Source organism: Cyclospora cayetanensis, unplaced genomic scaffold (assembly GCF_002999335.1).
Source record: "Cyclospora cayetanensis isolate NF1_C8 unplaced genomic scaffold, CcayRef3 CcayRef3_contig_87, whole genome shotgun sequence".
In the NCBI taxonomy this organism is placed as follows: Eukaryota; Apicomplexa; class Conoidasida; order Eucoccidiorida; family Eimeriidae; genus Cyclospora; species Cyclospora cayetanensis.
This window is the reverse complement of record NW_020312760.1, coordinates 1-25932: the sequence shown is the minus strand read 5'-3', so window position 1 is coordinate 25932 and position 25932 is coordinate 1. Positions and strand designations below refer to the sequence as shown.

General features: G+C 52.7%; 3 protein-coding genes across 3 annotated transcripts; 2 read left to right on the top strand and 1 right to left on the bottom strand.

The window, feature by feature from the left end:
• Nucleotides 1–1022: 1022 nt before the first annotated feature.
• Nucleotides 1023–5516, top strand: LOC34623798. Its single transcript, XM_026335946.1, has 3 exons — nt 1023–2561; nt 5069–5157; nt 5390–5516. The coding sequence occupies exons 1-3, from the start codon at nt 1023–1025 to the stop codon at nt 5514–5516; spliced, it is 1755 nt and encodes a 584-aa protein (XP_026191731.1).
• A 1169-nt stretch (nt 5517–6685) lies between these two features.
• On the top strand, nt 6686–8596 carry LOC34622714 (UPF0746 protein DDB_G0281095). The gene is made up of 3 exons (XM_026335942.1): nt 6686–7006; nt 7124–7217; nt 8262–8596. Exons 1-3 carry the CDS (start codon nt 6686–6688, stop codon nt 8594–8596), a joined length of 750 nt encoding a protein of 249 aa, XP_026191727.1.
• Nucleotides 8597–10601: 2005 nt separating this feature from the next.
• LOC34622624 (probable phospholipid-transporting ATPase IM) lies at nt 10602–25756 on the bottom strand. The gene is given in 11 exon segments (XM_026335940.1): nt 10602–10672; nt 18976–19033; nt 19567–19722; nt 20047–20289; nt 20509–20702; nt 21798–22078; nt 22667–22813; nt 23067–23222; nt 23746–24144; nt 24502–24752; nt 25478–25756. Coding segments are annotated over 11 exon segments (2235 nt in total).
• Between the last annotated feature and the right edge of the window lie 176 nt (nt 25757–25932).

Sequence of the window (25932 nt, the reverse complement as noted above, 5' to 3'; positions counted from 1 at the left end):
CTAGAGCTGGTGTTTCTGCTGATGCTGCTGGAGCTGATGTTGCTGTTGCTGCTGCTAGTCCTGCTGCTGATACTGCTCTTGCTGCTAACACTGCTCTTGCTGCTGTTACAGCATGAGGGGTATGGCAGCGACAGCAGCGATCCTAGCGGAGCTTGTGAATGCGTATTGTGTGCCTTTGAGCTTTTCAAATGCAGTAGGCAGGTCTCTTTGCTCCAATGCGGCAGAAACAAAAGCCTCTTTCTCTCTCTCTCTCTGTGCGGCTGTTACTCGTCCTGTTAAAAGACAAGTGTTGCGTCTTTCGCCGCACCAAGGCGAGAGCGCTGATTAGGCTGTATGACTCATCCTGGTAATTAAAATAGTGCATGCAGAGGGTGTGTTTCTGTGTGTGTTCCTGTGGTAGAAAGCCGCTTCCACCGTTGGGGGCTGCTGCAGTTGCAGCTCCATAGACAGCAGCCGCACTGACGAACCGGCTGCTCTTCTGCATGGGCATATTATGACGAGCAGCGGCAGCTATGCGGAAACAGCGCACCAACAGGCGCAAATATTCGCATGCGATAGATATTAGGGAAAATATATTCGACTCTTCCTCCTAACTGCTTCGACCCTGCGGTGTGCTGCTGCTGGTGCTGCTGCATCCGGAAGGCGCCCACGCGATCACGTTTTCGTGGTTGCTGCTGATCTTGCCACGCCTAAGCAGCAGCATCACCGACTTTGCGACTGCCCTTTTCTTCGGAGTATTTTCTGCTGTGAGTGTAGCGCGCAACCCCTTCTGTCGTTGCCTGCGAGTGTACAGACAGTGGCAGCGCGTTCAGCTCAGCGACGTCTGCAGCTGAATACAGCAGACAGCGTCGTTCAACTGCAGACGCCAGCACCCTCAGCGGCATATGTGGAGCTGCATTTGTCGACTCTGCCTGTATGCAGGGCCGCTGGCAGCGTAAATTAGGCGTGTCTGACACGCCTGCTCGAGATAACGGCGGGTGAAGCAGCAAGTTGTATGTAGCAGGAAGACGCCACCCAGCGCCATGGAGCCTCCCTTGCCACGTCTGTGGCTACGCTATCAGACAGACGATGGTATTCCCTACTACTACAATCAGCTGACGAAAAAGACGCAGTGGGAGAGACCTACTCAAGATGCAGCTGCTGACGTGGCTGCTGCCGGTGTGGCAGCAGCAGCAGCACCAATACAGCAGGACGCAGGTGTCTACGACGTACCTGTTTACAGCAGCACCGCCGTGAGCAGGCAGCAACTGCAGCAGCAGCAGCAAAGCCTTACACTGTCGCTAAGTGGCATATCCGCTGCAGGGGCAGGGGCAGCCTCTTCATCATACAGCAGCAGCAGCAGCAGCAGCGAGTTGAAGGGAGCTGCTCAGGATCGCGCAGAGGTAGCGTTTAGCCGGCTGGATGTTGCGGCAAAGGGCGATACGCTGTGGGAAGGAAGCACGGGAGTTGCAGCAACAGAGCAGCAGCAGCAGCAGCAGCAGTGGCTATGGTGCTGTTTGCCCCTAGCGGCTGCGCAGCAGCTGTTCGATGTCGATACAGCGCAAGTACTTGCACGGCTGTGCGCAGTGGTGCCTCTGCATCTGAGACAGAGCCGCGGCAGCAACAGCAGCATTAGCGAAAAGGCAAATCTAATCAAGAAGCCAGATTTGTATGGACCGTTCTGGGTAGCGGCAACGCTTTCGTTCCTCATTTTTGCGTGCGGATCGCTTCCTCTCTTGTCGCTCCCACCTGCTGCAGCAGGAGCAGATGCGGGAGCAGCCAAAGAAGGGCTGTGGCTGCTGACGTTTGCTGGAGCTGCCGCATACGGAAGTCTCGTGACTCCTCCCTCCTGCTGCTGGCTGCTGCAGCTGCTGCAGCACTATTACGACGGCAGCGGGAGCAGCGCAGGAGCCACACCGCTGCCACAGCAGCGGCAGGACGAGCCGCAACAGCTGAGTGTTGTGCAGCTTCTCTGTGTGCAAGGCTATGCTGCGGCAGCAGCGGTGCCTGTTGTGCTGCTGCTCTCTGTCACGCAGCTGCTCCCCTGGGGAGCTCTTGCAAGCTGTATTCGCTGGATTGCTGCCATTGCTGCGCTCGCGGCTGCTGCGCGGTTCATGCGGCAGCAACTGCAGCAGCCTTCGCTGCCGAAGCACAGAGGGAAGGACGTGCTGCTGCTGCTGCTCATCGCTGGGCAGGCAGCGCTGCTGCTGGTCGTTGTTTTTGCTGCGCCTCGCTATCCGCACAGCACCCTACAGCCGCAGACGCAGCTCGAAGCCTCAGGCAGCGTGCCTGAGACTCCTGCGTATTTCGAGCTTCAACAGCAGCAGGGCGAGACAGCACTCGCGAGTGGTGCAGCTCCAGCAGGAGGCTCCCTAGACACCGTCAGCAGGAGCGACACAACGGAGGAAGCAGAGGAGCAGCCTCAAAACGCTGGGGAAGCGGCAGCAACTTCTGACGCTGATGCCGCCCTCCCTGCGGCAGAAGCAGCAGCAGAAGCAGCAGCAGGAGCAGGAGCAACGCTAGCACCAGCAGAAGCAGCAGAGGAAGAGGCAGCAGCAACAGATGCAGAAGCAGCAACACGCGTCACCCGTACTGCACCCGGAGATGCCATTGCAGCAGCACAGCCAATCCAAGACCATCCTTGAGGAGCTCTCGCATTGCCTGTCTCTATGGGGATTAAAAAGGCTGCAGCACCGTACGCTGATCGAGCAATTAGTGCCGCCGATGCGATCGGCGAGTTGCGCCTGTGTAGACTGTTACGGAGGTCTCTTGCCTTAGTTTGTTGCTCTGCCAGCTAGCTGGTTCTGCTGTCGCCGACTAGCCAGTTCGCGCGGTACATAGTTAGCTGGCTAGCCCCGCACGCCCCCCCCTGCGCTAGCGAAGATATGCGCCTCCTCGATGCTCACGCCACTCTTGTGGCTCGTCGACAGAAATCAGGCTGTACGGCAGCCAGCCCCCTCCGCAGTGTGCAGAGCTGCACACAGAGTGAGTTCCTCAAGGCAGCGACAGCACCTTGAGGATGCAGATGTCGCGAAGGCGAAACGGCCTCTTGGGGGCATTCGGAGATGTCTCGAGGCGGGAGGTACAGGGAGCAATGCGCGCGAAGCGATCGTGGCGGAAGGTGGTGCTCGCCTAGGTGCGAGGGGAGTGACAGTGGCGAAGGCAGTTTCAGTATCTGCTCCTCTGGCAAAGTTGCCCTACAAAAAGCCGTCCCTGTAGAATAGGGAGGAGGGAAAAGGGCGGCGGGCAGAAGTGCGTATTCGTCATCGGCTTTGACACGAAGTAGCGCGCGCGTCGATCTGCGTTCTAATTGCGGCTTATTTGTTGTGCACGCGCCTTTTTGTGTCCTCGATAAGGAGCGACAGAGATCATACGCGTGCATGCGTGCGCTTCCGCATGCAAAAGAGCTTATGCATTGAGTAGTTTGTGCGATGCGTGCCTCGCAAGCGGGAGGACGCCTCGAGCGAGTGGCTGTAGGCCTCTCACTGTCTGCCTTGCGTGAGCAGCTGCAGCATCAAAACCTCCCCCAACAGCAAATTCCTGCTGATGAGCGCATATCTGGTAAAGAGAAGGAAAGAGAGAGCACAGAAGCAGGCAGAAATGCGAGTTTGGTGAGCATCACCTCGACGAAAGCGACTCTCTCCCCCAACCTCCCGTTTGTGTCTGCTGTACTCCTGCGCGATCCGAAACAGGTTAGAGAGACTTTGTAAACAGACAAGGAAGCGGGAGCACCGTTAGACGCAAAGGAAGCTGCTCGCAGTGCTGCTCGCCTCTTGGGGCTGTCCTATGGCATGCATGCATGCATGCCATAGGACAGCCCCAAGAAGGCCATGCGTTTTTTAGTAGGCGGTAGTGTCGCACATTAGGGGATATCTTCGCATTAGAATTCGCAGTAATGTGTGTATTTTTTCGTCTATTTTAGACGCAGAAGGGTCTAGAGCCGCAGCAGCCTCGCTGCGGCTCATGGACAGGAAACAGCTCCTGCCTCCTTCGATCCCTTTGAATGGCGGGAGCGTTTACGATGCCAGTAGGAGCTGCAGGTTCGCCTGCAGCTCTCCCGCGACTACGCACTCCCAACGCGCAGCACACGCCTTGGCCTTCGTGGAGATGCTTCTTGGAAGTCTCTAATTCCCTTCTCGAGTCAACTTCTGCTCGCTGCCGCTGCTCCTGCAGCCTCCCCAGCGAAGGCGACCGTGGCAGGAAGCGGGGGTACACCGCGACGATTCTCCCGTGCAGCAGCGACAGTGCGTGTGTGTGTGCTGCGAGTGACTCGATGTTTCGCTTCGACCCCCCCCCGAAGCGATCCTATCGGAGATGGGGTTGTTGTGAGGGGCAGTCTGACGTCTCTCCTCCGGAAGATGCAGCAGCACCGCCAGAAAGGGCAGCTGCTCGAGTCTGCAGCAACGTGAGCAGCGGAAGCAGCAGCAGCTGCTGCTGCTGCTCCTGTGCTGCCGCTAGGGGAGGGGGAGGGACCAACAGCAGTCTCAGAAGGCGCTTGCTTCACGCCTGGGGGAGCATGGCAGCGTGGCGAGCAGCTGAGAGTCGCATGCCTGCTGCAGTTGAGCTCACGATGCAGCTGTTAGAAGTGCTGCTCTCCGATAGCGCCCTCTTCAGCGGTTCCAGCAGACAGGCGCATGGCTGCGGAGTCATGCGATCGGCATATGCCATGGTGCTCATTCGGCACGTCAATACACTTGTGGATGCAGCTCAAAGCGGCCCTTTTGCTGCTGCAGTTGCCGCAATCGCCACAAAAGTCGGAATCGACCCCGAGTGGGTGCAGCTGCGGCATGAGGCAACGCATCACCGCATGCCTTCGCTGCAGGAGCTGCGCGAGGCTGTCGTGGCTGCTCTGCAGCATCTGCTGCTTTCCTACTGGCTGCCTCAGAGGAACAAGCTACACAACTTGCTTGTTTCCTGCTCAACGCTGGACGGAGGTGCAGGCAGCAAGAGGGTCCTACAAAACGGAGAAAGATATCTCCGCGAGGCAGGAGCAGGAGAGCCACAAGTGCAACAACAAGAGCAGCAGCGAGAACAAGAGCAGCAGCGACAACAGATTGAGATGCCACAGAGGCTTGTTGCACTTGCTGAGGCTGCTGCCGCGTCCTCTGCGCTGTTGCCGTTGATGCAGCGACTACACCGCGCTCACGCAGAACTGTCAGTGCGTGTAGCTGCTCTGCAGTGCAGCAAGCAGCAGCAAGAGCAGCAGGAGCAAGAGCAGCAGCAGCAGCTTCCGATACCCTTTCCCCAGTTCAAGGTGCTGTCAAAACGTCGTTCTATTCCTTCATTTGATCAAGTTTTAAGTGTGCAGCAGCAGCAGGGGCAGGAGCAGCAGCGAGAACAAGAGCAGCAGCGCAGTGAAGCCTCGACTGCCGCAGCATTTTGTGCCGCAAAGCTCGTAGCCTCGTGGAAGCGTCGCTGGGAAAAGGCTGCCGCTCGCAGCAGCAGCAGCAGCAGCAGCAGCAGCAGCAGCGCCCCCGCGAGAAACCTCAACAAGGATGCATCAGCCTTCTGCCTCAGACAAGCAGCTCCTGTTGTAGAGACAGTCGCAGCTACGAAAGAGGATGCAGCTGCTGCAAATTCGAGTGCAGCAGAGTCAAAGCAACAGAAAGAGCAGCAGAAACAACAGCAGAAAGAGCAGCAGAAAGAGCAACAACAAGGAGAAGAGGCGTTGACTAGGGAGGTGCTTGATTGGTCTAGAGCAGCACTGGGTGGTCATGCTGCAGCGACAAGCACACTGCATGCGCTGCAGGAGAGAGACGACGGCGAAATGTTGCTTCTTTCGTTCGCTGTTGAGTGCGTGTGTTGCTGCTTCAACCCTCAGCAGCAGCCTGGCCTTGTGCTTTTGTTGCTGCGCCTCATTGTAGCAGCGACTCCACTGTTTAGTTGCAAAATGCTCACGCAGCTGCTCGCCATCTCCACTGCAGCGACAGACTCCCTAGCCAACGGAGGGCAGGCGAAAACGCACGCAGCTGCAGCTGCTGCCGCTGATTGGGCAGCAGAAGACTATGCGTCTCGACTGGTGGGGTGGCTGGAGTTGCTGCAGCAGCGCGGAGCAGCAAGGGATTTCCTTTCTTCGCTGCGACAGCGGAAAAAGGGGTCTTGTTGCAGCAGTAGCAGCAGTAGCAGCAGTAGCAGGAGTGGCAGCAACAACAGCGGCCTTTGCTGCTGCAGCGCATGCAAAGAGGAGGCTTTGCTTATGGCCAGTATCCATGTGCGGCAGTGGCTGCTGCTGCTGTCGGGAGGTTTTTCGCTTGCTGCTGCTGCAGCTCTTCAGCAGCAACAGCTCTGCCCCTTGCGGCGAGAAGCAGCGGAGGCGTTGGCGTATCACTTTCACTACAACGATGCAGTGTTGCAGCAGCTTTTGTTGCACTGCCGCAACAGCAGCAGCGCTAAGGACGCTGCAGCAGCAGCGCCTGCTGCTGCTGCTGCTGCTGCTGCTGCTGCTGCGTCCTCAACCCTCGGTGCAGTCACTGGCAGCGACTTCTGCAACGCGGTGTATGCGGATCTGTGTGTGTTGATGCCCTCTGCGGCTCTCTTTGATCCCACAGCAGCGCTTGCTGTGCTGCAACAACCCGCGGCAAGAGGCGCACAGCGGGAAAAGCAGGGAGAACGGCGCGATGAAGACAAGCAAAACAATCAGAAACAAGAGCTGCAGCGAGAACGTCGTGCCGACTTGCCTTGTCTGCTGCTGGTAGCAGAGCGGCGAATGGCAACGGCGTGGTGTATCGTCGGTCCACGGTTCGCGGCTGCCGCTGCTGCTGCATGCAGTCGCCATGCACTCCGCGTTTTGAAGCTTCTCTCTGCTGCAGCTTTCGCAGTGGCAGCTGCGACTGCAAAAGAAGATCGGCAGCGGACGAGGCAGCGAGAGCAGCCTGAACAGCGTGCAAAGGAAAAGAACGCTTCTGCGTCTTTTTCGCGAGCAGCCGCAGTCGGCGTAGCCGCCACACGCGCAGCAGCGGCAACAAGAGTTGCGCCGTCCGATGAGAGAGAGAAAGACAAGAAACACCCCCCTGATCTCACTCCTGCTGCCACGCAAACGCTCTTTCATCGGCTGACAATGGAGCTGCTAAAAGAGCAGCAGCAGCAGCTCACTGCGGTGTACGGACACACCAAGGCCGCCACCCTGCAGCACCAAAATCAGCAGCAAAAACAACAAAATCAGCAGCAAAAACAACAACAACAGCAGCAAAAACAACAACAAAAGCAGCAAAAACAGCAACAGCAAAAGCATCTGGATAGTCTCTTCTCTGTATCTGCTGCTGTTTTGCAGTTTGCTGCTGCTGCGGCTACCTTTGAGCGTGGTGGGAGCAAGAGAATAGGCCGACTGCTGCGGCAGCTGCGGGTGCACTGCAGCTGTGCGTATGCAGCTTTCGCAGCAGCGAACATGGCGATAAGAAGGCTGCAGCATTTGCTGCCAGCAGGAGCTGTTGCAGCGGATGCAACCGCAATCGCGGCAGTAGCAGCGACTCGCCTGTTGCTGCAAGAGGGAGGCTGCTGCCCCTTCTATAAGCGGCCCTCGTGTGTGGCTGCAGCGAGTCAGGAGGATCGTCGCTTCGCTGCTGCTGCTGCATGCACCGCCTTTCCGCTTGCTGCTGCACCCCGTGGCGGTGCAGCAGCAACAGCAGCAGCACCCGTGCAGCTGCTGCTTCCTTCGCCGCACGTCCTCGAGAAGGTGAGGAGGGGTTGACTCGCTGTCTGCGTAATTTGAGTTGCGTTTTCTCCTGACGATTTGCTTGAGACGTAGGCCTTTGCAGCTCCGCGTAGCGAAACTCCCCACGTCTTGCGCGGTGTTGCTGCAGCACTGCGCGCTTCCAATGCATGCACATACAGATGGCTGCTGCTCTTGTTGCTGCTGCAGCTTCTCAGCACCGCCTTTTCATGGGATTCTAGGGGCCTGCCTCCACGCCAACCAGCGAATGAACTCACATTGCTGCTGCGCGCTGCTGCTGTACCGTCACCTCCAAGGCGCAGCAGCACTAAGAAGGCTTGCATGGCAACTGCAGCACAGGCGTCAAAGGCTGCGGCTGCCGAGGCAGCACGTGGTGAAGCGGGGAATCCTCCCCCAAAGGCGTCTAAAGAAGCTGTCTCCGCTTCAGACAAAGCACTTGCAGAGCAATCCCACTTGTTGCAGCAGCAACAACAGTCTCCGCGCTCGCTGACAGAGCTGCCACAACAAGCATCGGCGAACAACAGGGCTTCCCCCGATCAGGCTCCCACTAAGAAGCAGGTGCTGCAACAGCTTTTCCACTGCTGCCAACGAGAGCAACAGCAAGAGCAACAAGAGCAACAGCAAGAGCAACAAGAGCAAGAGCAACAGCAAGAGCAACAAGAGCAAGAGCAACAAGAGCAAGAGCAACAAGAGCAACAGCAGCAACAAGAGCAAGAGCAACAAGAGCAAGAGCAACAAGAGCAAGAGCAACAAGAGCAAGAGCAACAGCAAGAGCAACAAGAGCAAGAGCAACAAGAGCAAGAGCAACAGCAAGAGCAACAAGAGCAACAAGAGCAACAGCAAGAGCAACAAGAGCAAGAGCAACAGCAACATGAACTTTCCTTGGAGCAAGTCGCTCAGGCAGGAGGAATCCCTCTAAGCCCTTGGCTGCAGCCTTTTGTGCTCTAACGTATCTCGGTTGCGACTATTCAGCCGCTTTAGGCTGCTTCTAATGGAAAGGAGAATATATATACATATACATGTATATGTAGTCTTCTTTTAGTGCTCACCTCTCGCTCAGAGAGCTGCGGGTTTACCCATGTTTTTTTGGCGCTATGATTTGAAACTTTCCGGTTATCGCTACAAACGCATATCTTTGCGTGGCATGCGTTTTCTGACCTCGCTCCAGCCTCTCCCTACTTGGCAGCCCTTTCCCCACTCCTACCGCTATTGCCCCCTCCCACCCCGTTTCCCCTTTGCATTTCCTGTTCGTGGTACTTCTCTGTACAGACTCGCCACACACATAGCTGCCGTCCTGCCCCACCCTTCAGCCTGCCAACAATCCAGTTGGCGAGAATCCGTGCACCAGGAAATGTGCCATGCCGAGCTGCTTAGACTCTCTTTTTGCCACAGCCTCTACCTCGCTGCTGCCGCTCTACCTCCTCCACTTGCCTCGTCACAGCGCTGCACAGGGAGGCCCTTGCAGCCGCTATTTGTACTGCCAAGTAGTGTTACAAACCGGCGACGAGTTTGGGCAGCGGCTAGCTAGCTAGCTAGCTAGCTAGGCGCCCCCACGCCAAGTACAAGCGCGGCGTTTCCGTCCTGCAGCTGCGGGATGCAACGGTGCGTGGGAGTGGTGCTGTAGTAGTAGCAGCAGTGCTCCTGCTGCTGTTCTTTAGCAGCAGCAAAAGCAGTGTAGCGGCGGGAGCAGTAGTCGTGGAGAGCACTGACTCCCTCCCTACGGAAAGGGATAGCAGCCATCGGCTGAACGCCCTTGCTTTTAGGCGTATGATTCATTTGGGCAAGAGCAGCAGCGCACTCCGTGTACAGACACATTGGCTCGCACAGTCTGTGGCGTGCGAAGGACCACTGGCTGCGCCGTGAGTTGGGGGCAGCTGCTGGTGGGAATGTTGAGGAAGCTTGCACGGCACACCAGCCGACCTCTTTGTGTGTGTTTGTGTGTACACGGTGTAGTAGACTCTGAAGGATAACCCCCTGGCTGCAAGAAGGAACGCCAACTGGAAGTAGCGGAGATGCTAGTTGTTACACCTGCTGATGCTGCTTCTGCGCGTGCTAAGAATTCTGCATCTGCAGCGGTGTCGCTGCGGCAAAGGCTTGGTACGTGGCAAGCCTCGCGCGCATCACCGAAGCTGACGGCCTCCCTGCATGCAGCGAAACACGAAGCAGCTCGGACTGGTGCGAGAAGCCAGCAGGATGCGTAGAACGCAGCATTCTTGACTCTGCCTTTTAGCCTTAAAGATATCCTTAGACCGACAACAAAGGAGGCAGCAGCAGCAGAAACAGCGTCGGAAGTCGAAAGCTTACAGCCCTATCCAGATGAGGTGACTGCTCAGCATACGTAATAATTATAGGATCAAGGCGCACAACTTCTGTAAGGCCACTTTCACCGGAGCAACACGAAGGCTGCGTTGCTGCTGCTGCTGCTGCTGCTGCGGATGGCTCTGTAGCAGCAGCAGCAGCCCTGCTGCCGCTGCTGCTGCTGCTGCTGCTGCTGCTACTGCTGCTGCTGCTGCTGCTGCTGCTGCTGTTGTTGCGTTCTGACTTCACGCCGCTTTGGCCGCTGCTACTGCCCCAGCTGTCTGCACTTGCATGGGTAGGACTGTGTTGCGAATGCGTGTCAGCAGCGGTGCTGACGTTGCTCCGATTGCTTGTGATGTCTTCGTTGGTCGAAGGCGTCACAGCAGGTGTGCAGCTGCTGCTGCAGGAGGATTTGAGAGATGAAAGGGGAAGCCTGTGAATTTCAGCAGACAGCGAGAAACGAGGACGAGACAAGTTGATGCGGCGATATCCTGGGGGGATCGGCTGCTGCGGCTGCTCTTTCTCGGCAGTAAACGGATATCGCCAAGCTTCTTCCTCCTGCATCAGCTGCTGATCCTGAGGCGAGAGTCGATGGCTTTCATCACGAGTCATGCGGCCGCTGCTTTTAGGCAATGCAGCAGAGGGCGTCGTGCTTCTACCGCGCTGCTTTTGCTGCTGCTGCTTATGCTGCTGCTGCTGCTTCTGCTGCTGCTGCTGCTTGTGCAGCTGCTGCGGCTGCTTCTTCCGGGGAGGCGTCGAGAACAGCCGTTCAGGATGCAGCGTCTGCTGCACTTCTGGAGCATCTGCCAGAGAGGCACCGATAGGAACGTCAACCCCCTGAGGCAGAGCAGCAGCAGCAGGAAGCTGTCGGCGCGATGCCTTTTTTAGCGAATCTCAGGAAAAAACGGAGGGAGGGATACCAGCCATATATGTAGCCAACGAGCAAGTGAGCGGCTCGGCAGACATGCGGTGGCTGGGAGCTTAATACAACAGTCGGAAGACTCGAAAAAAACGCCACGCGAAAGGCGATAAATCCAGAGAGAAAGAGAGCTGAATATTACATTGTGCTAAGCTATGCCGATACATATTCACAGTGTATATACGCATTTATCCGTGGAGAGAAGCACATGAAATGCAGATGGAGGGCAGCAACAGGCGGAATTTTCACATGACCCTCTCTACCTTTCAAACTCTGACGTAGAGGTACAGGTCTACACTTCTTTTAGAAAGATTGCACTGCTGCGAGAAGGACAGTCAGCGAGTTTATGAGAAATGAAAGAAAGAGACAGACAGAAAGACTGAACGAATGAAGAGAGAGACAGACGACAAAAGAGCAGCGGCCCTTCCCAAAAGAGACAACGTATTGCGAATCACCTGGTAATTCTGTAGATCTGCGCAGGAATATACGTCCACTGTATCGCCCTCCATAACTTCCACCTCATCCCTTAGCATCGCGATGTTTGTGTACCTGCAGCAACGCAAAAGCCAGCAGAATTGCTTGCCGTCCCCCGAGAGACAACCCCCAGCGTGCATGCGGCGGAAAGCGCGCATACGACGCATTATGATCAGCAGCAGCAGCCAATTAGCCGATTCGGGAAAAAAAGGAGCAAAAAGATTTGCGCAAAGCGGACTCTATCGGAGAAATAATCCCGCCGAAAGCACAGCGGCCAGACACACCCCCTAATTGATTGATCTACATATTTTAATATATGCACATATACACACATGTAGGTATAGATATGTATATGTATGTGCATATAGGTACATATAAATATACATAGGTGTATATATATATATATATATATATATATATACATATATATATATAGACGCGATGGAGGGCAGAATTCGGCGCCGCAGCATTCGCAGCAGCAAGCGAAGTGAGTGTAACTTTACCAGTGACTCTCTTCGTTGCCTTTTCTGTGATCGATGAATACGCCGTCCATCAGATCCACGTGGCAGCAGAGCACAAAGCCGGCGAGTTTTCCTGCATGCGAAACAGCAGCAACACGGAGAGGCTTTCCACCCGTTCACAGCGCATATATGTATGTGCCGCAGAAAGGGGTCCGCAACGGCTTTGCTGGGCAGGTGTTTTGTAGCTAGCTAGCTAGCTAGCTAGCTACAAAACCCCGGGGCATCGCGAAGCAGCCGAGACGCCAGCAAGCAAGTGCGAAGCAGCCATTCTGTGTGTAGACATCTCTCCCCTCCGTTGGCTCGCTGTTGGACTGTGTGCCTTTGGAAAAGGCAACGTCTAAAAGATCCTCTACCGCATAGGAGCAGCCGCAGACGCAGCTGCAGCGTATCCGTCTGCTGCAGCTAGCGTGCTCCATGCACCGTACCGGAACGTGTGCATGTGAAGGTTGCTTTTCTCTTCTGCAGCATTTGAGGCCGCATGTGCTGCTCGAAGTTGAGCTCTTCCAGAGGCGCAAAGCAATCCGAAAGGAGCAGAGGAGCAAACCGCAAGCCGACAGATTGCAGCAAGACACGATTAGGCGAGACGATCGTGCGAAGGGGAAATCTGCAGACGTAAAAAGGCGAGAAGCCGCATGGGGGTACAAGCCTGAACATGCAGACGAGAGGAGAGGGGCTTGGCAGGCTGGCAGGCTGGCAGACACCCGCAGAGCTAGCTAGCTAGCTAGCTAGCTAGCCGCACGGTTAGCACCTCCTGTTTGCTGTTGTGCGGCGGCCCCCCCTAGCAGCTGTGAAGCATGCGAGCGGCGAGCCTGTTTTGGCGGAAAAAAAAGCAATCGCGCAGCAACGGCGGCAGTAGCAGACAGACGCATGCACAGCATGCAGCTTACTTGCTATGGGGGAAGCGGATGTGTCTCTGAGCAGGAAACTCGCACGGTGCAAACCACGTACGGCCTGCACACGGCACTGATCGGCAGATTCTTCCTGCAGCAAGCACAAATCAGACAAACAATAAGACGCCACACACACAGATGCACAGCCACAAACAAAGAATTAGACATCCCACACCCAAGACGTGTGCATATGCGCGTAGGTCAGAGCGTCGAAAAAGCTTTCTCTTCGTGCATGGCTTCTCTCCCTCCCCAACGCACAAATCGCACCAGCAGCCGCAGACTGAAACACGGCCGCTTGACTGCGGCTGAATATATATATACATATATATATATATATATACATATATATATATATACATATAGCTCCATGCAAGCTGTCTTCTATGGAGGAGGGGGATGCTACTTTTACAAACGCAGCAACCGAGATCATATAGACACTTTAAAAAGGCAGCACTGGCCCTGCAGCAGCAGCAACAACCGACAGCAAGAGCAACAGCATCATACCAGTTCTTTCTTGAATATCAAGAATAACGTCGGCAACGCCCTCGTTGCTGCATATATCTCCGATAATTTCATGAATCAGCAGATCAAAGCCGTTTTTTTCCCCTTTAAGGCCGCTGTTTTTGTTCTGCTTGCTCTCACTAGCGTTCGCAAGAACCTGTTGGCTTCTCTTTCTGCATCTGGAAGCACTCGCCCTGCTGCTGCTACTGCAGCTACCACTGCTCTGCTCTTGCTGCTGCTCTTGCTGCTGCTCTTGCTGCTGCTCCTGCTGCTGCTGCTCCTGCTGCTGCTGCTCTTGCTGCTGCTTTAGCACATGCCTGGCATCAGCAGCCAGCTCCGCTAGGTCCGCCTCCTTCGAGAAGAGAGGAAGCACTTTGATGGTCTGATCAAATCCGTAGATGCGAACGTAGGAAGAAGCCTCGGCAGCAGAGCGCCTAGAAACCTCCAGTGCAGTAACTCGCTTAGCACCTGACACACAAGCAGACATGTCTCCTCGAGAATGCCTCGACGAAAAAGCATGCACGGATCAGTTGGCAGTCCTATTTAGACACACAGTTCTGCCTCTCGAAACGCCCCCGCTACAGACAGAGCCACACACACACACCCCTCACTCCTCCTGTGTCACGAAGGCAAACTCTGCCGCTTGCCTTCCAAAGGAGCAAGTTCTACCTGCACTTTCTGTTGCCTGCTTTTCGCAAGTCGCTGCACCTGCGCAACCAACCAACGCTTGTCACCATCTTTTCTTCCACCGTTGTCGACTCCCCTCAACGCTTACCTGCTCTAGCCGCATTGATCGCCAGCAAGCACACAGGTCCGCATCCAATCTCGAGAGCACTGTCTGCTTGCTTAGCCAGTGCATCGATTGCTGCTCGATACTTGGAAACTCTCCGCGTATCAGACAACATGGAGCCGTGATTCTGCGGCTGAAACCGCGAAGTAATCGTGTATACATTGCACAGAGGCGAGATGTTCTCTACTGTCGGGCATGCCACGCTGCATGCACAAAGACGCCGCATGACGCCTCGCAAGACTTTCCTCGCTTCCCCCAAAGTGTGTAGCACAGAGTTGTCGTGTCTGTCTTGACACTAACACGCCGCGAGAAAAAGATATATACATACATATATGTACATACATACATATATGTACATATATACATACATGTACATATATACATATATGTACATATATACACATATATATATATATATATATATATACATATACATATATACATATATGTACATATATACACATATATATATATATACATATATACATATATGTACATACATATATGTACATATATACACATATATATATATATATATACATATATACATATATGTACATACATATATGTACATATATACACACATATATATATATATATATATACATATACATATATACACATATATATTTATATATATATATACATATATATATATAGCGGTAAAGAAAAAGAAAATTGCGGCCTACATACAGCATTGAAGGAGGGAAAGGTAACTAAAAGGACCCTTCCTTGCCCATTCTCTCTAAGTCGCTCTTTTTTAATGCGTGACTTATTTACCCATTTGCAATCAATGCATCAATTTTTTCCTGAAGATTCATTTCTTCCGCCGTGATGCCGCCCCTCCTGCTTCGTCCCTTGAGGCTCAGAACAGAATCCCCTGCCAGCTGTTTCAAGCGTCTGTACAGTTTTCGTTCGATCGCAGCTGCTGCGCCTTCTCCGTCGGATTCGCTGCTGCTGGTGCTGCTCTTCATGCCCGTTGCCTCACCCTGCTGAACACCTCCATTGCTGCTCCTACTGTAACGCGTGGACTGTCTCTTGTCAGCGTCTTCCATGCCCTCGACTTCCTCCTCCTCCTGCTGCTGCTGCTGCTCCTGCTGCTGCTGCTGCTCCTGCTGCTGCTTCCTCCGCAGACGCTGCAGCCTAAGGACTGATGTGGCCTGTGCGCAACATCGCTGCAGCGATTCTTCCTGCTTTTGGCGCAAAAGCTGCTGCCGTTCCTTCGCGTTTACTCGAGCTTCTTGCTCCTCGCCGCTGCTGCTGCTGCTGCTGCTGTTGCTGCTGTTGCTTCCCCCCTCCGCGGCAGAGTCGCCTTCTTCCACCGAAGCTGCGTCTGCCCGCTGCCGATCCTGGCTGTAACGCGTGGAAAGCCTTTTGTTAATCGCATCATAATCAGAGTCTTCGTCTTGTTGACGCCTTCTTGGAGCTGCCTTGCGCCTCTTCAAGGGTGGCTTGCCAGGAGAAAGGCGCCCGTTGCTCCTTCGGAAGAAGCCGCTGTCTGCCGATGCGTGCCGCTGCAGCGGCTGATGTTGTGGTTGCTGTTGCTGATGGTGTTGTTGATGCTGTTGCTGATGGGGTTGGTGTGCACTGAAAGACACACAGCCTCTCCCAGTGCCCGCTTGAGCTGCCGCTTGCTGCAGCTGTCGCTGCAGCAGCTGCAGCATCTGCTGGCGAACATATGTGACTGGGGAGGTGGCAGCCTCCGTGGCTCCTCCGTCTGGAGCAGGAAAGTCTGTTTCTCCAACTACTTCTGGCTGCAAGAGCAGCTGGTGCTGCCTCTCCAGAGTTCGCTTCTGCTGCGCCACTTTTCTCTCCGCGATCAGGAGGCTCGTGAGCTGGTCGATAAGCTGCCGCTGGCGATTCTGCAGCTGCGGCTGCCGCTGCTGGCTCGCTAGCTGCTGCCACTGGTGCTGCAGGTGCTTCAGCAGCAGCGCCCTGTTGTTGATGGCCGACAGCAGCTGCTGCTGCTCCTGCTGGGGAGTATTTCCTTGATGCAGGAGCTGCTGCAGCAGTGCTGGATTCTGTTGGTGCAGCCGGTGAAGCTGCTGCAGCTGCTGCAGCATGTGCATCTGCGCCGTCTGCCGCCCTATGATCTGCTGCAGCACCTGTTGGTCAGGAGGCATGCCGTGCTCCTGCTGGTGCTCCTTCTGCTTCTGCTGCAGCGCATGCAGCCATTGTTCTGTGGCTAAGTGTTGCTCCCTTTGACCCTTTAACCGCTGCAGCAACTCCTGAGCCCTCGAAGAATTCTGCTGATGGTCTGTCTGCCGCTGCTGCTGCAGCAACTGCGAAAGCGCTTCCATTCGCCTGCTCTAGGAAGGCACGAGGCAGCCCGCTCCTTCCCGAGGGATGAACTTGTGCGCTGCTGCACTCGAAACTGGGAGACTGCCTTTGCGCGCGCTGCTGCCGGCTGCAGACGAAGAGACTACCGAGCCTGGAGCAGCTACGGCAGGCGAAAATGCACTCAAACCCTGCGTTGCCGTTGAGTTACTTCCGCATCAGCTGCAGCCTCTGGAGTGACCATGCCCCTGTCCATGAAGGCCTATGCCGCAGGTAACCTGGAAAAGATCTCTGCTAATGCACAAACAAAGCCAGAAGCGCAATATCGAAGCACAATAATGGCGTAGAAGGGGCCTATGCGCCGTTTGCTGCCACTGCGGCAGCTGCTGTATGTTGACCTAAGGCAGCCGCTTCTGCTCCTCCCGCCCGCCGCTGGTTTCGTAGACTGGCAGTCGATGGAAAAAAATTCTATAAAACAGTGAACAGACGTTTGCGCACTGTGTTTTCTTCCCGGTTAGAGTCTGGTGTGCTCAGACGCATGCAGGCAGCGCCACTGTGTCGTGGCAGCAGCCACTCAGGAAGCGTGTATTGGAAAGAGCGGCATTACTAGCGAACGAAGCCAAAAGCCTCGACAAACACTGCTAATCAAGTGCTTAATATAGAGCGTTAAGCGTGGTTTTCCTTGTTTCACATGCTAAAGGTCCTTTCACTCCATGGAAAGCCAAGACACCTACAGGCTGCGTTCAATTCCTGTAACCACCACCCCACCGCTTCGCGCACAACACGGGGAGGCACTGCTGCGGCACCTTGCTAACGTTTCCTCCTATCTTTTTTGCGTCTTCTTCATGTTCGCTCATGTCTATTCCCCTTGACTCGGCAGGCGGATCGTGAGTGGCCCGAGAGAGTGGTACAAAATCTGACAAAAATCTGACGTTTGCCTTTGCCAGCTGTCGCCAGCACGCCAGCGGGCGCCCCTCTGTCGCTAGCTCATTCCCTCCGTAGAGCATCACTGAGTGTGTTGGAGCTCAGAATATTGCCATGGTTGCAAAGAATCTCAAAAGGGCAGGCATCAGAGGCAGCACATCAAAACTAGTGCAGATCCACTCGGAGTAAGGCTTCAAAGGTTGCAGGCTTCGGTCCCATCGCTGACACTTTCGCCTCTTTTTTAATGCCTCACATAAATTCAGGTTCTGCGTCATTTCTCAAGGAAACTCAGGTTCTTTGTCCTCCCTCGAGTCCAGGATCCCATGGGGTAACACCCTTGCCAGTGCAGCCAACGCAAAGCTGAATAGAATGCTGTATAGCCTTCTTTCAAAGGATGTCGCCCTTCCATGCTCTCACCCCACAGGGCTCCGTTACGAGGGAAAAGGGATGGCTAGATTTCGCGTAGCTTCCCTCTTTGAGCTCTCGAGCCTACACAGCTAGCTGTACATCGCATCTAGCCATCAGACACATAACATTGATTCTTATCAGACTGAGCAAACTCTACTTTGCAACAATCAAGATATGCGAACATCCAAATCAAATAAGGAGTCAACTTTTCACCAGCTTCCATATATAACTTGTGTAGTAGAAAGTGCCGGAAGGTAGTCTAGCCCGCAATACGCTTTCTTTAGGAATCGACACTCCCCCTTCCTTCCCTCCCCTTGCAAACATTAGGCGCGTATCGGGAAAATGCTGTCGGCATGTCCAACTGTGATTAATCTCCTTATCGTTCAGTGCTGCAGCACGCATATCATATCCTGCGCTGTACTTTCCTATGCGATGCTACCCCACGAGGTCCAGTTCAGCGCGGAGCTGCTTTACGCGTTTAAGATAAGTCCTACCGAGAAAGCAGCATCAGCTGCCCCTTCAATTTACTACTACAAGTACAGCCGCACGAGGGAAGAGGAAATCAAATCCTACAGTCATTCAGGTCCCACACACAGGATAACGGCATGTCCTTATCCCCATACGTGAAGGGCCAAAAGAAGGAGCATCTCATCGTGCAGCCAAAAAAACCGCCTTGCAAATGAATCAGCCAGGCGATCTCCACCGCCAGGCATTATCCGTCGAATCCGGAGTTCAACAGCTCATGCATGTGGTGGCGCGCTAAAACTTTGGGGAAGAAGTGGCTAGGGCCAGCTAGATTTAGGCTTCTGTTCGTATGTTACACATGCATGCAAATGCCTGAATGCTGTAAATACACTCTAGCAAAGAAGGGCTGCTACGTGCGCTGTGATTCTCAAAGCGTCCGAAGCACTGCTATTTCCAGGAGGGTTGTTCCCATTTCGAGATCGGCCAGCTCGAATTGATCGATGTGGGGAAGATAACAGCACGTACGCCTCGACGGCCCCACCTTGCCAACTACCACGAGCTCCCTGTTGGAAGCGAGGTACTCTATATTCTTTGTTGCTGCAGCTCGCCAACGTGCAGCGCAGCAGCACCTCTACAAAAGCAGCGGACGAGACGGCACGGCAAAACAGGAACGCTGCTCTGGCCCATTCAGACGCCACTGCCTCCCATCTTTGAAGGAGATGCTGACACAGGTCGTCTATTGGCGGGAAGCATAGAGGCGGTGCTGCTGCTGCCACCACGGAACCCTGCAGACTGCGAATGAATCGAACTCCGACTGTGGCGCGATGCGGCGCATTCCCCATCCAGTCGGGGTAAAACACTTGCATTAGAAGTGTAGCGCAACATAGAAAGGCGGTGATGCCCCAGACGCGTGCGGTCCTGGATTCGACACACACACACAAAAACATACACACACATATGCACATATTTACAGCCACAAATGCAATCTGGCATGCATGCATGCATGCATGCCAAACGAAGCACAAACGCAAGGTCCACTGCCTAATAGACTGCATTCGCACCACTCCTAGGGTCATCAAAACCAACTGCCCAATAGAACGGCATGCGCGCTAGAAACATACATGCATAACATAACAGCTGTGCTGGCACGCATGATCAGTGCTCGTAGGAATAATCAACTGCCTTCTAGGTGCATGCTTCCTCGCACGCCAGACAGGAAACGAGACTTTCAAGCATTGCATGCAGCAGCGCCTTCCCTCCTACACGTTTTATAAGGGTAGAAACCGCATCTAGTTCACCACAAGGCGCTCTCTCTATACCTATCTATATCCATATATGTACATATATACATATATATCTCTATGTATCTCTCTCTCTCTCTGTATCTCTGTGTCTCTGTCTACAAAAGTATAAGGATATATATATATATATATATATATACATATATACACCTGCTCAGCAAATGCGTATCCTCTCCACTCCTCGCTTCCTGTCTTGGGGACTACGACAACGGTTTTAGGGCCGCCTCTCGGTGCCACTACCACGTCGAAAACACCCATGGCAATCCGTTCCCGAATGATGCACTGAGCAGATGGCCGAAACATGGTCTGAGAAGAAAGCCACACAGAATTACAAACCTCCGCATGGCAATACGGTTATGAGAACAAAAGACAGGGTCTGATGAGGGGCGAAAAATACGGCTGCCACGGTTGCCTATTGGACAGCCGTCTCGCGACGCGTTTTCCTTTCCTTACGCAGCCGCAGAAGCTGGGGATTTTTCCAGCAGCTCGCATTACGAATACAGCCTCAACGAACAAAAAATACGATACATATGTATATACATACCTCCAGAGGGTGCCTGTGTATGTGTGTGTGTATGTGTATGCATGTGTGTGTATGTGTGTGTGTGTATGTGTGTGTGCATGCCTTACCACGTAAAACCAGTTGATGAAAGGAGGCATCAGCGCAACAACAACGGCGAGGAAGACGGAGAAGTAGAATCTGCTAAGGGAGTGCGTGGCACGCAACGCCCCATACAGATCCGGGCAGTAATCTCCGGGTACAATGGGACAAATTCCAACAGACAAAAACCAAAAGCCAAAGTCTAAGAAGACTGCCAGCCATATGAACCAGAACCACGTATGCAGGTAGGGGATGACGATTAAGTTGCACACCTGCGCAGGAAAAACATCCACGAGAGCAGTCGCACCATGCGAAGCATGGACACCCTATCCCCCATGCGTCTAAAATGGTAAAACACTGCACAGCAGCAACAGAAGCGCAGCATATCCTGGAAACAGAGGATGCCAACTTGAACGTGCTCAGCAGCGAGCGAAGCCAGCACACCCCGGGGAGGCACTAAAATCCTACACTTGGCAAGAAACGCCGCCTACCATAATAATCGTCCAAAAAACAACAGTGCCCTGGAATCTGACGCTCAAAGAAAGGTGCCCCTCGGATTGGCTGTTTCCAATACCCCAACCAAGGCCGTAAAGCGGCACAAAAACGCAACAACAGGCTGTAAACAACGCGTATACAAACCATCTCCAAAACAGGCCGGCACCAGCGAACCGCTGGACGCCTAGCTCTGAAGAGCACAAATATACAAACACACATACGTGTACATATAAATACACATGCACACACTATACATACACACACACAAGTACACACATACAACTACACACATGCAAGTACACACATACAAATAAACACATGCAAGTACATACATACAAATACATACATACAAATGCACACATACAAATACACATATACAAATAGACGCATACATATACATCAATACAAATACACATGCAAACACACACATACAAATACATACATGCAAATAGACACATACAAATGCACACATACAAATACATACATACAAATGCACTCACACAAGTAGACACAAACAAATACACACATACACATACAAATACATAGACATACATACAAATACACACATACAAATACATACACACACAAATACACATACAAATATACACATTCAAATAGACATACAAATACACACATACAACTATACACATACAAATATACACATACAAATAGACACATACAAATAGACATATAAACATACACACCTACAAATACACATACAAATATACACCTACAAATACACATACACATATAAATACACAGCTACAAATACACACATACAAATACACACATACAAATACACACATACAAATACACATACACATATAAATACACAGCTACAAATACACACATACAAATACACACAAAAAATACGCACATACAAATACATGTACAATATACAGGTGCCCCTGGCTCCCCTCCTGCGCCTGCACACGGCTACGTGTTGGTGTGCTTGAGCACGAATTCGAAAGGTTATCGCCAAGCCATTACGACCATAAGGCGTTTTTCACCAATGCACACCGCTCTGCCTCGCGCGAATAAAACCGACTTGCTGCGCCTGTGATTTGTGAGTCTGCCTCTAGCCCACCCTCTACTCCGGCCTCTTGCGGTGCAGCACAAGCAACCGATACACGAGGAAAGGTGCTGTACAGACAGCAGCCTGAAGCGTGAAAGCCTTGTGCCTCGACGCCCTCTGGCATTGCAAGTCCGTAAGGCCCAAGCGGCGAAACTCTCTCCCCCCCCTTTCCCCCCTTCCCGAACATCCAGTGCATTCGCTACAACGTACTTGCGTATGCTGGATAAAGCACAGGTGTTTGCAGAGTCACCTCCATGGGCAGCTGTCTGTCGAAGATGGAGTAAAGAACAACAGGCAGCGTGGTGTACAGCACGTTGAAGAGCTGCTTGAGCCATGAATTGAAAATATCTGACGCTGACCACGCGGATACAAAGGCATAAAAGAAATCCGCAACGCCGAAGACAACGTTCTTCCAAATCGTCTGATAAATTTGAAAAGAATTTCGACGGAGCGCCTCTGCCCCGTGGCAAAACAGGAGGTTCTTGAGGTACCTGCAGAAGAAAAGAAGCATGCAGCGGACAGACCAACGTGCCACATCCGCGTAGGCAGCCCATAGGGAAGAAAAGGAAGGGGGATCAGTGGAGAAGAAGAAGGCCTTCTAGACTTCAAGCGCAATGCATCTGGTGTAAATCGGAAGGCAAACATATTTTTCTACGCCATCCATAACGTCAGAGGTGCCTGCCCCCGAAACACGGACTCCCAACCCCAACCCCACCACCACCCTCCACCACCCCTGCCTTTGGGAGGCCTCCCCATAAAAACCCCCCATGCATCTGCCAGCGGTGCTGAGCAGTACAATATATGCGTTTCGTGCATCTTCTGTGCAGCAAGAAAGCCTTCTGCGAGGCCTATCCGCCAGCAACAACCACAGCCACTGTAGAACCCAAAGTTTTCCTGTGTACGAAGTTCTTCATTTCCGCATCTCCTTCCTCCCCCGCATCTTCCCTGCCTTCTCTGCTCTGATCTCCTTCCTCCCCCCGCATCTTCCCTGCCTTCTCTGCTCTGCTCTCCTTCCTCCCTCCGAAGAAAGCAATAACGCGCAAAAAAGGCCTTCTCAACTGCAGCAGCACGTCACCTACTTGAATTCAGTAATCGAGAAATCCGCCGCTCGCACCGCCTGCAATCCTTCCTTGCCTCGAATGCCAACCCCTACGTTTGCGGAGATGAGCATTCCCACGTCGTTTGCGCCATCTCCAATGCCTAGAGAAACCGTGTTGCTTTGATACCTAAGAAGACATCAAAGAACATCCAGAAAACGCTTTTTTCGCTGTTTTACCACGTGTTTTGGTGCCAGCACTCTGCCAGGGCAAGGGACCCCAAGAGGCGCTCCCTCAGTGCACAGACAGGGAGATATACAGATATATATTCATGTGAAGAGAGGGAAATGCACTTCGAAATACACAGAATTTCACAGACATTCTTCTTCACGCATGCAAACAAGAGACCAGTACGGCTCTGACCGAAGGCTGAGCTCCCTACCTTTGGCAGTAATGCACCACTTCGGCTTTCTGCTTCGGCGAGACACGACACGCGATGAGGGTGTTGCAGAGAGATGCGAGACCATAAAAGTACCGCCTGTTCTCTGCAGAAGACAACGCGTGCGTCAATGCCTCCCCCGTTATGGTGATAGAACATCTGAAGACATGCAGACACAGAGATCCGACAAACCTGTACATAAAATCCATTTACACAAACATGTGTACATACACACATGCTCTAATCTCCATATTCCTACATACAATACACACGGACACACCCTTACAATATGCACACACGCACATATACAGTGCAGATACAAACGTACAGTACAATTCACATACACACATGTAGAGAGAAAAAGAGAGAGAACGAGAAAGACGTAGGAATAGATGTAAACGGCGTGAGGCAAATTCGAGGAGATAGACTATGGAAGGCAGCCACATTGCAAAAGGGGTAAAAAAGAGGCATCCTATGGGCAGTCTCTCATGAGGCCATCAAAATCATGCCGACTCCTCCCTCCTCCTTTCCCCCTGTCCGCCTGAGCAGAGGGATGATGAGGATGGTGCTTTCTCTCAACTGTTCAGCGCACGAAGCCTCAAAAGATACCCCCTCTCGTGGCAGAAAGCCTCGCTTTTGCACTCCACATCAACAACAAAAATCGGTTTCTTGCATCACCTACTCTTGAAAGCCCTGTACTGCGGGCATATCTCTAGAACTTTTCGAATCATGTTCCCTGACTGTAGTGCTCTTGTCTGTGGGTGTGCGCGAGAGCAGCTGCTGATCCTCCTCCGTTTCTGTGGCTGTCATCACGGCATGTCTCAGCTGGGGAGGATCTTTTTGCGGAGATATCGTGGCAGCGACGACCATCCCTTCGGCAGTGTCTCCCCTATCTGCCGACTCCTCCTGAGAGAAATCGCTTTTCCGGCTCCTCGAGCGAGCATGAGGCCTCTTCTTCGCTGCGTCCTTCTTCGTCTTCCTCTCCCTAGCCTTGCCCTCTTCGCTGAATCGCTCAAAGTGCTCTAAGTACTCCTGTACGATGTCTTCCACCTGATGTGGAGATAGACGCTTGTTCCGTCGCCTTCACAAACATCCAGACACACCCAGACACACTACACGCATGTATACAGATGTATATATACATATATATATGTATGTATATATACACATCATAAATACATACGTGTGTAAGGAAGTGTCTATGTGTGCTATGATGATGACAGGTGGACTATGGCCCCTTCTCCCCCCCTCGAACAGATTCCTTCCCCGTTGACAAACCGAAACAACTCTCGAAAGAGAAGGCCCCACACCCTCGGCTGTACGAACGCTCTACTGCCGCACATGACAGACACCGAGGCTTCCCCCAACCCCTCCTTTCGCCGCGCAAAACTCCACATTAAACCACCCCTCCAAGCGGCGAAGGCAACGCAAGGCCTACTGTTTCGGATCCGCTTTGACGACCTTCTTCGTGGCATTAAACGTGAGAATTTTGACGAAAGAATCCCAAGGGATGGTGGGAGGCTCTGCCCGGCGGTGTCTGAACACCGCAGCCTGTTCGCCATCGGTCACAGGACTGCGAAAACAGACGGCGGGAGATTTGTTGCAAAATCCCTTACACCGCTGTTGCTGTCTCTGACCAGCAGAAATGCTCCGTGCGTCCTCGCTCACGTCGGAAGGCCGATGCTGCAGCTGCATAAGGCCCTCACAGCCGCAAGACACAGCAGCAACAACAAACGCGGTTATAAGCATCGACAGATTCCCAAGGGTGCACATATATATGGATATATATATGCACATGTCTACATGCATCTAATTCAAACGCATGCACCTGATTAAAACGCATGCACCTGGTTAAAACGCATACACCCAAGTAAAACGCATGCACCTGACTAAAACGCATGCATCTCCACGCAGAGACACCCACAAAAAGGCTTCACACAACACGCTTGAGCCTCCATCTACAGAAAGCTGCGTGCAACAGTGTTTGAATGGGAATGGCGAGCAGCAGCAACGCTGCAACTTGCACGAGCAGCACCCGCGGTGCTAAGGACCACCAAAATCGCTTGCCATCCTTTCGGATAGGAGCAAAAGCTCTGGCTAGCTACAGCGAGCGGCTTGCTGGCAATCTTTGAACCCCCAGCAAGGGGCCGTCGGAGAGAAAGCTCTCGGCATACGCCGGCCCAATGCCACGCTGTTGTGAGCGTCACGGAAGCAGGAGGTGATAACAAAGAAAGGCAATTGAAGAAATCGCTAAAGAACGGGGATCATATGCATACAAACTCATATGTCTTAGAGACACAATATACATATATATATATATATATATGGCGTAAGACTACCCCCCACGTAGCGTCTAATAGTGCCTGCGAAAAAACAGCCTAGCGACACCCAACGCCAGCACGGAAGAAACGTACAGACTTCAAAGCAATCATCTCGAATGCATCAGATGCCAGCTGTGCCGCAACGATGTAGCTCATGTACTGATGCAGCTGCTCTCTAACTGCTTCCTCGCTCTTCCCATCCACAACTGCGTTGTAAGTCCTGTCTGTCAGCAGGCTGCAACTGTGGCCAATACTAATCGCTGTCTCCAACTTGTCACCCGTCAACACCCACACCTTCACCCCCGCTGCTTTTATATCCGAAATAGTTTCGACGACCTCGTCCTGCAGCCTTCAGTCCAAGACAACAACCATATATATATATATATATATATATATATATATATATACAGATATATATACACATAAATATATATATATATACAAAAAAAAAAAAAAAAAAAAAAAAAAAAAAAAAAAAAAAAAAAAAGAAAAAAAAAAAAAAAAAAAAAAAAAAAAAAAAAAAAAAAAAAAAAAAACAAAAAATAATA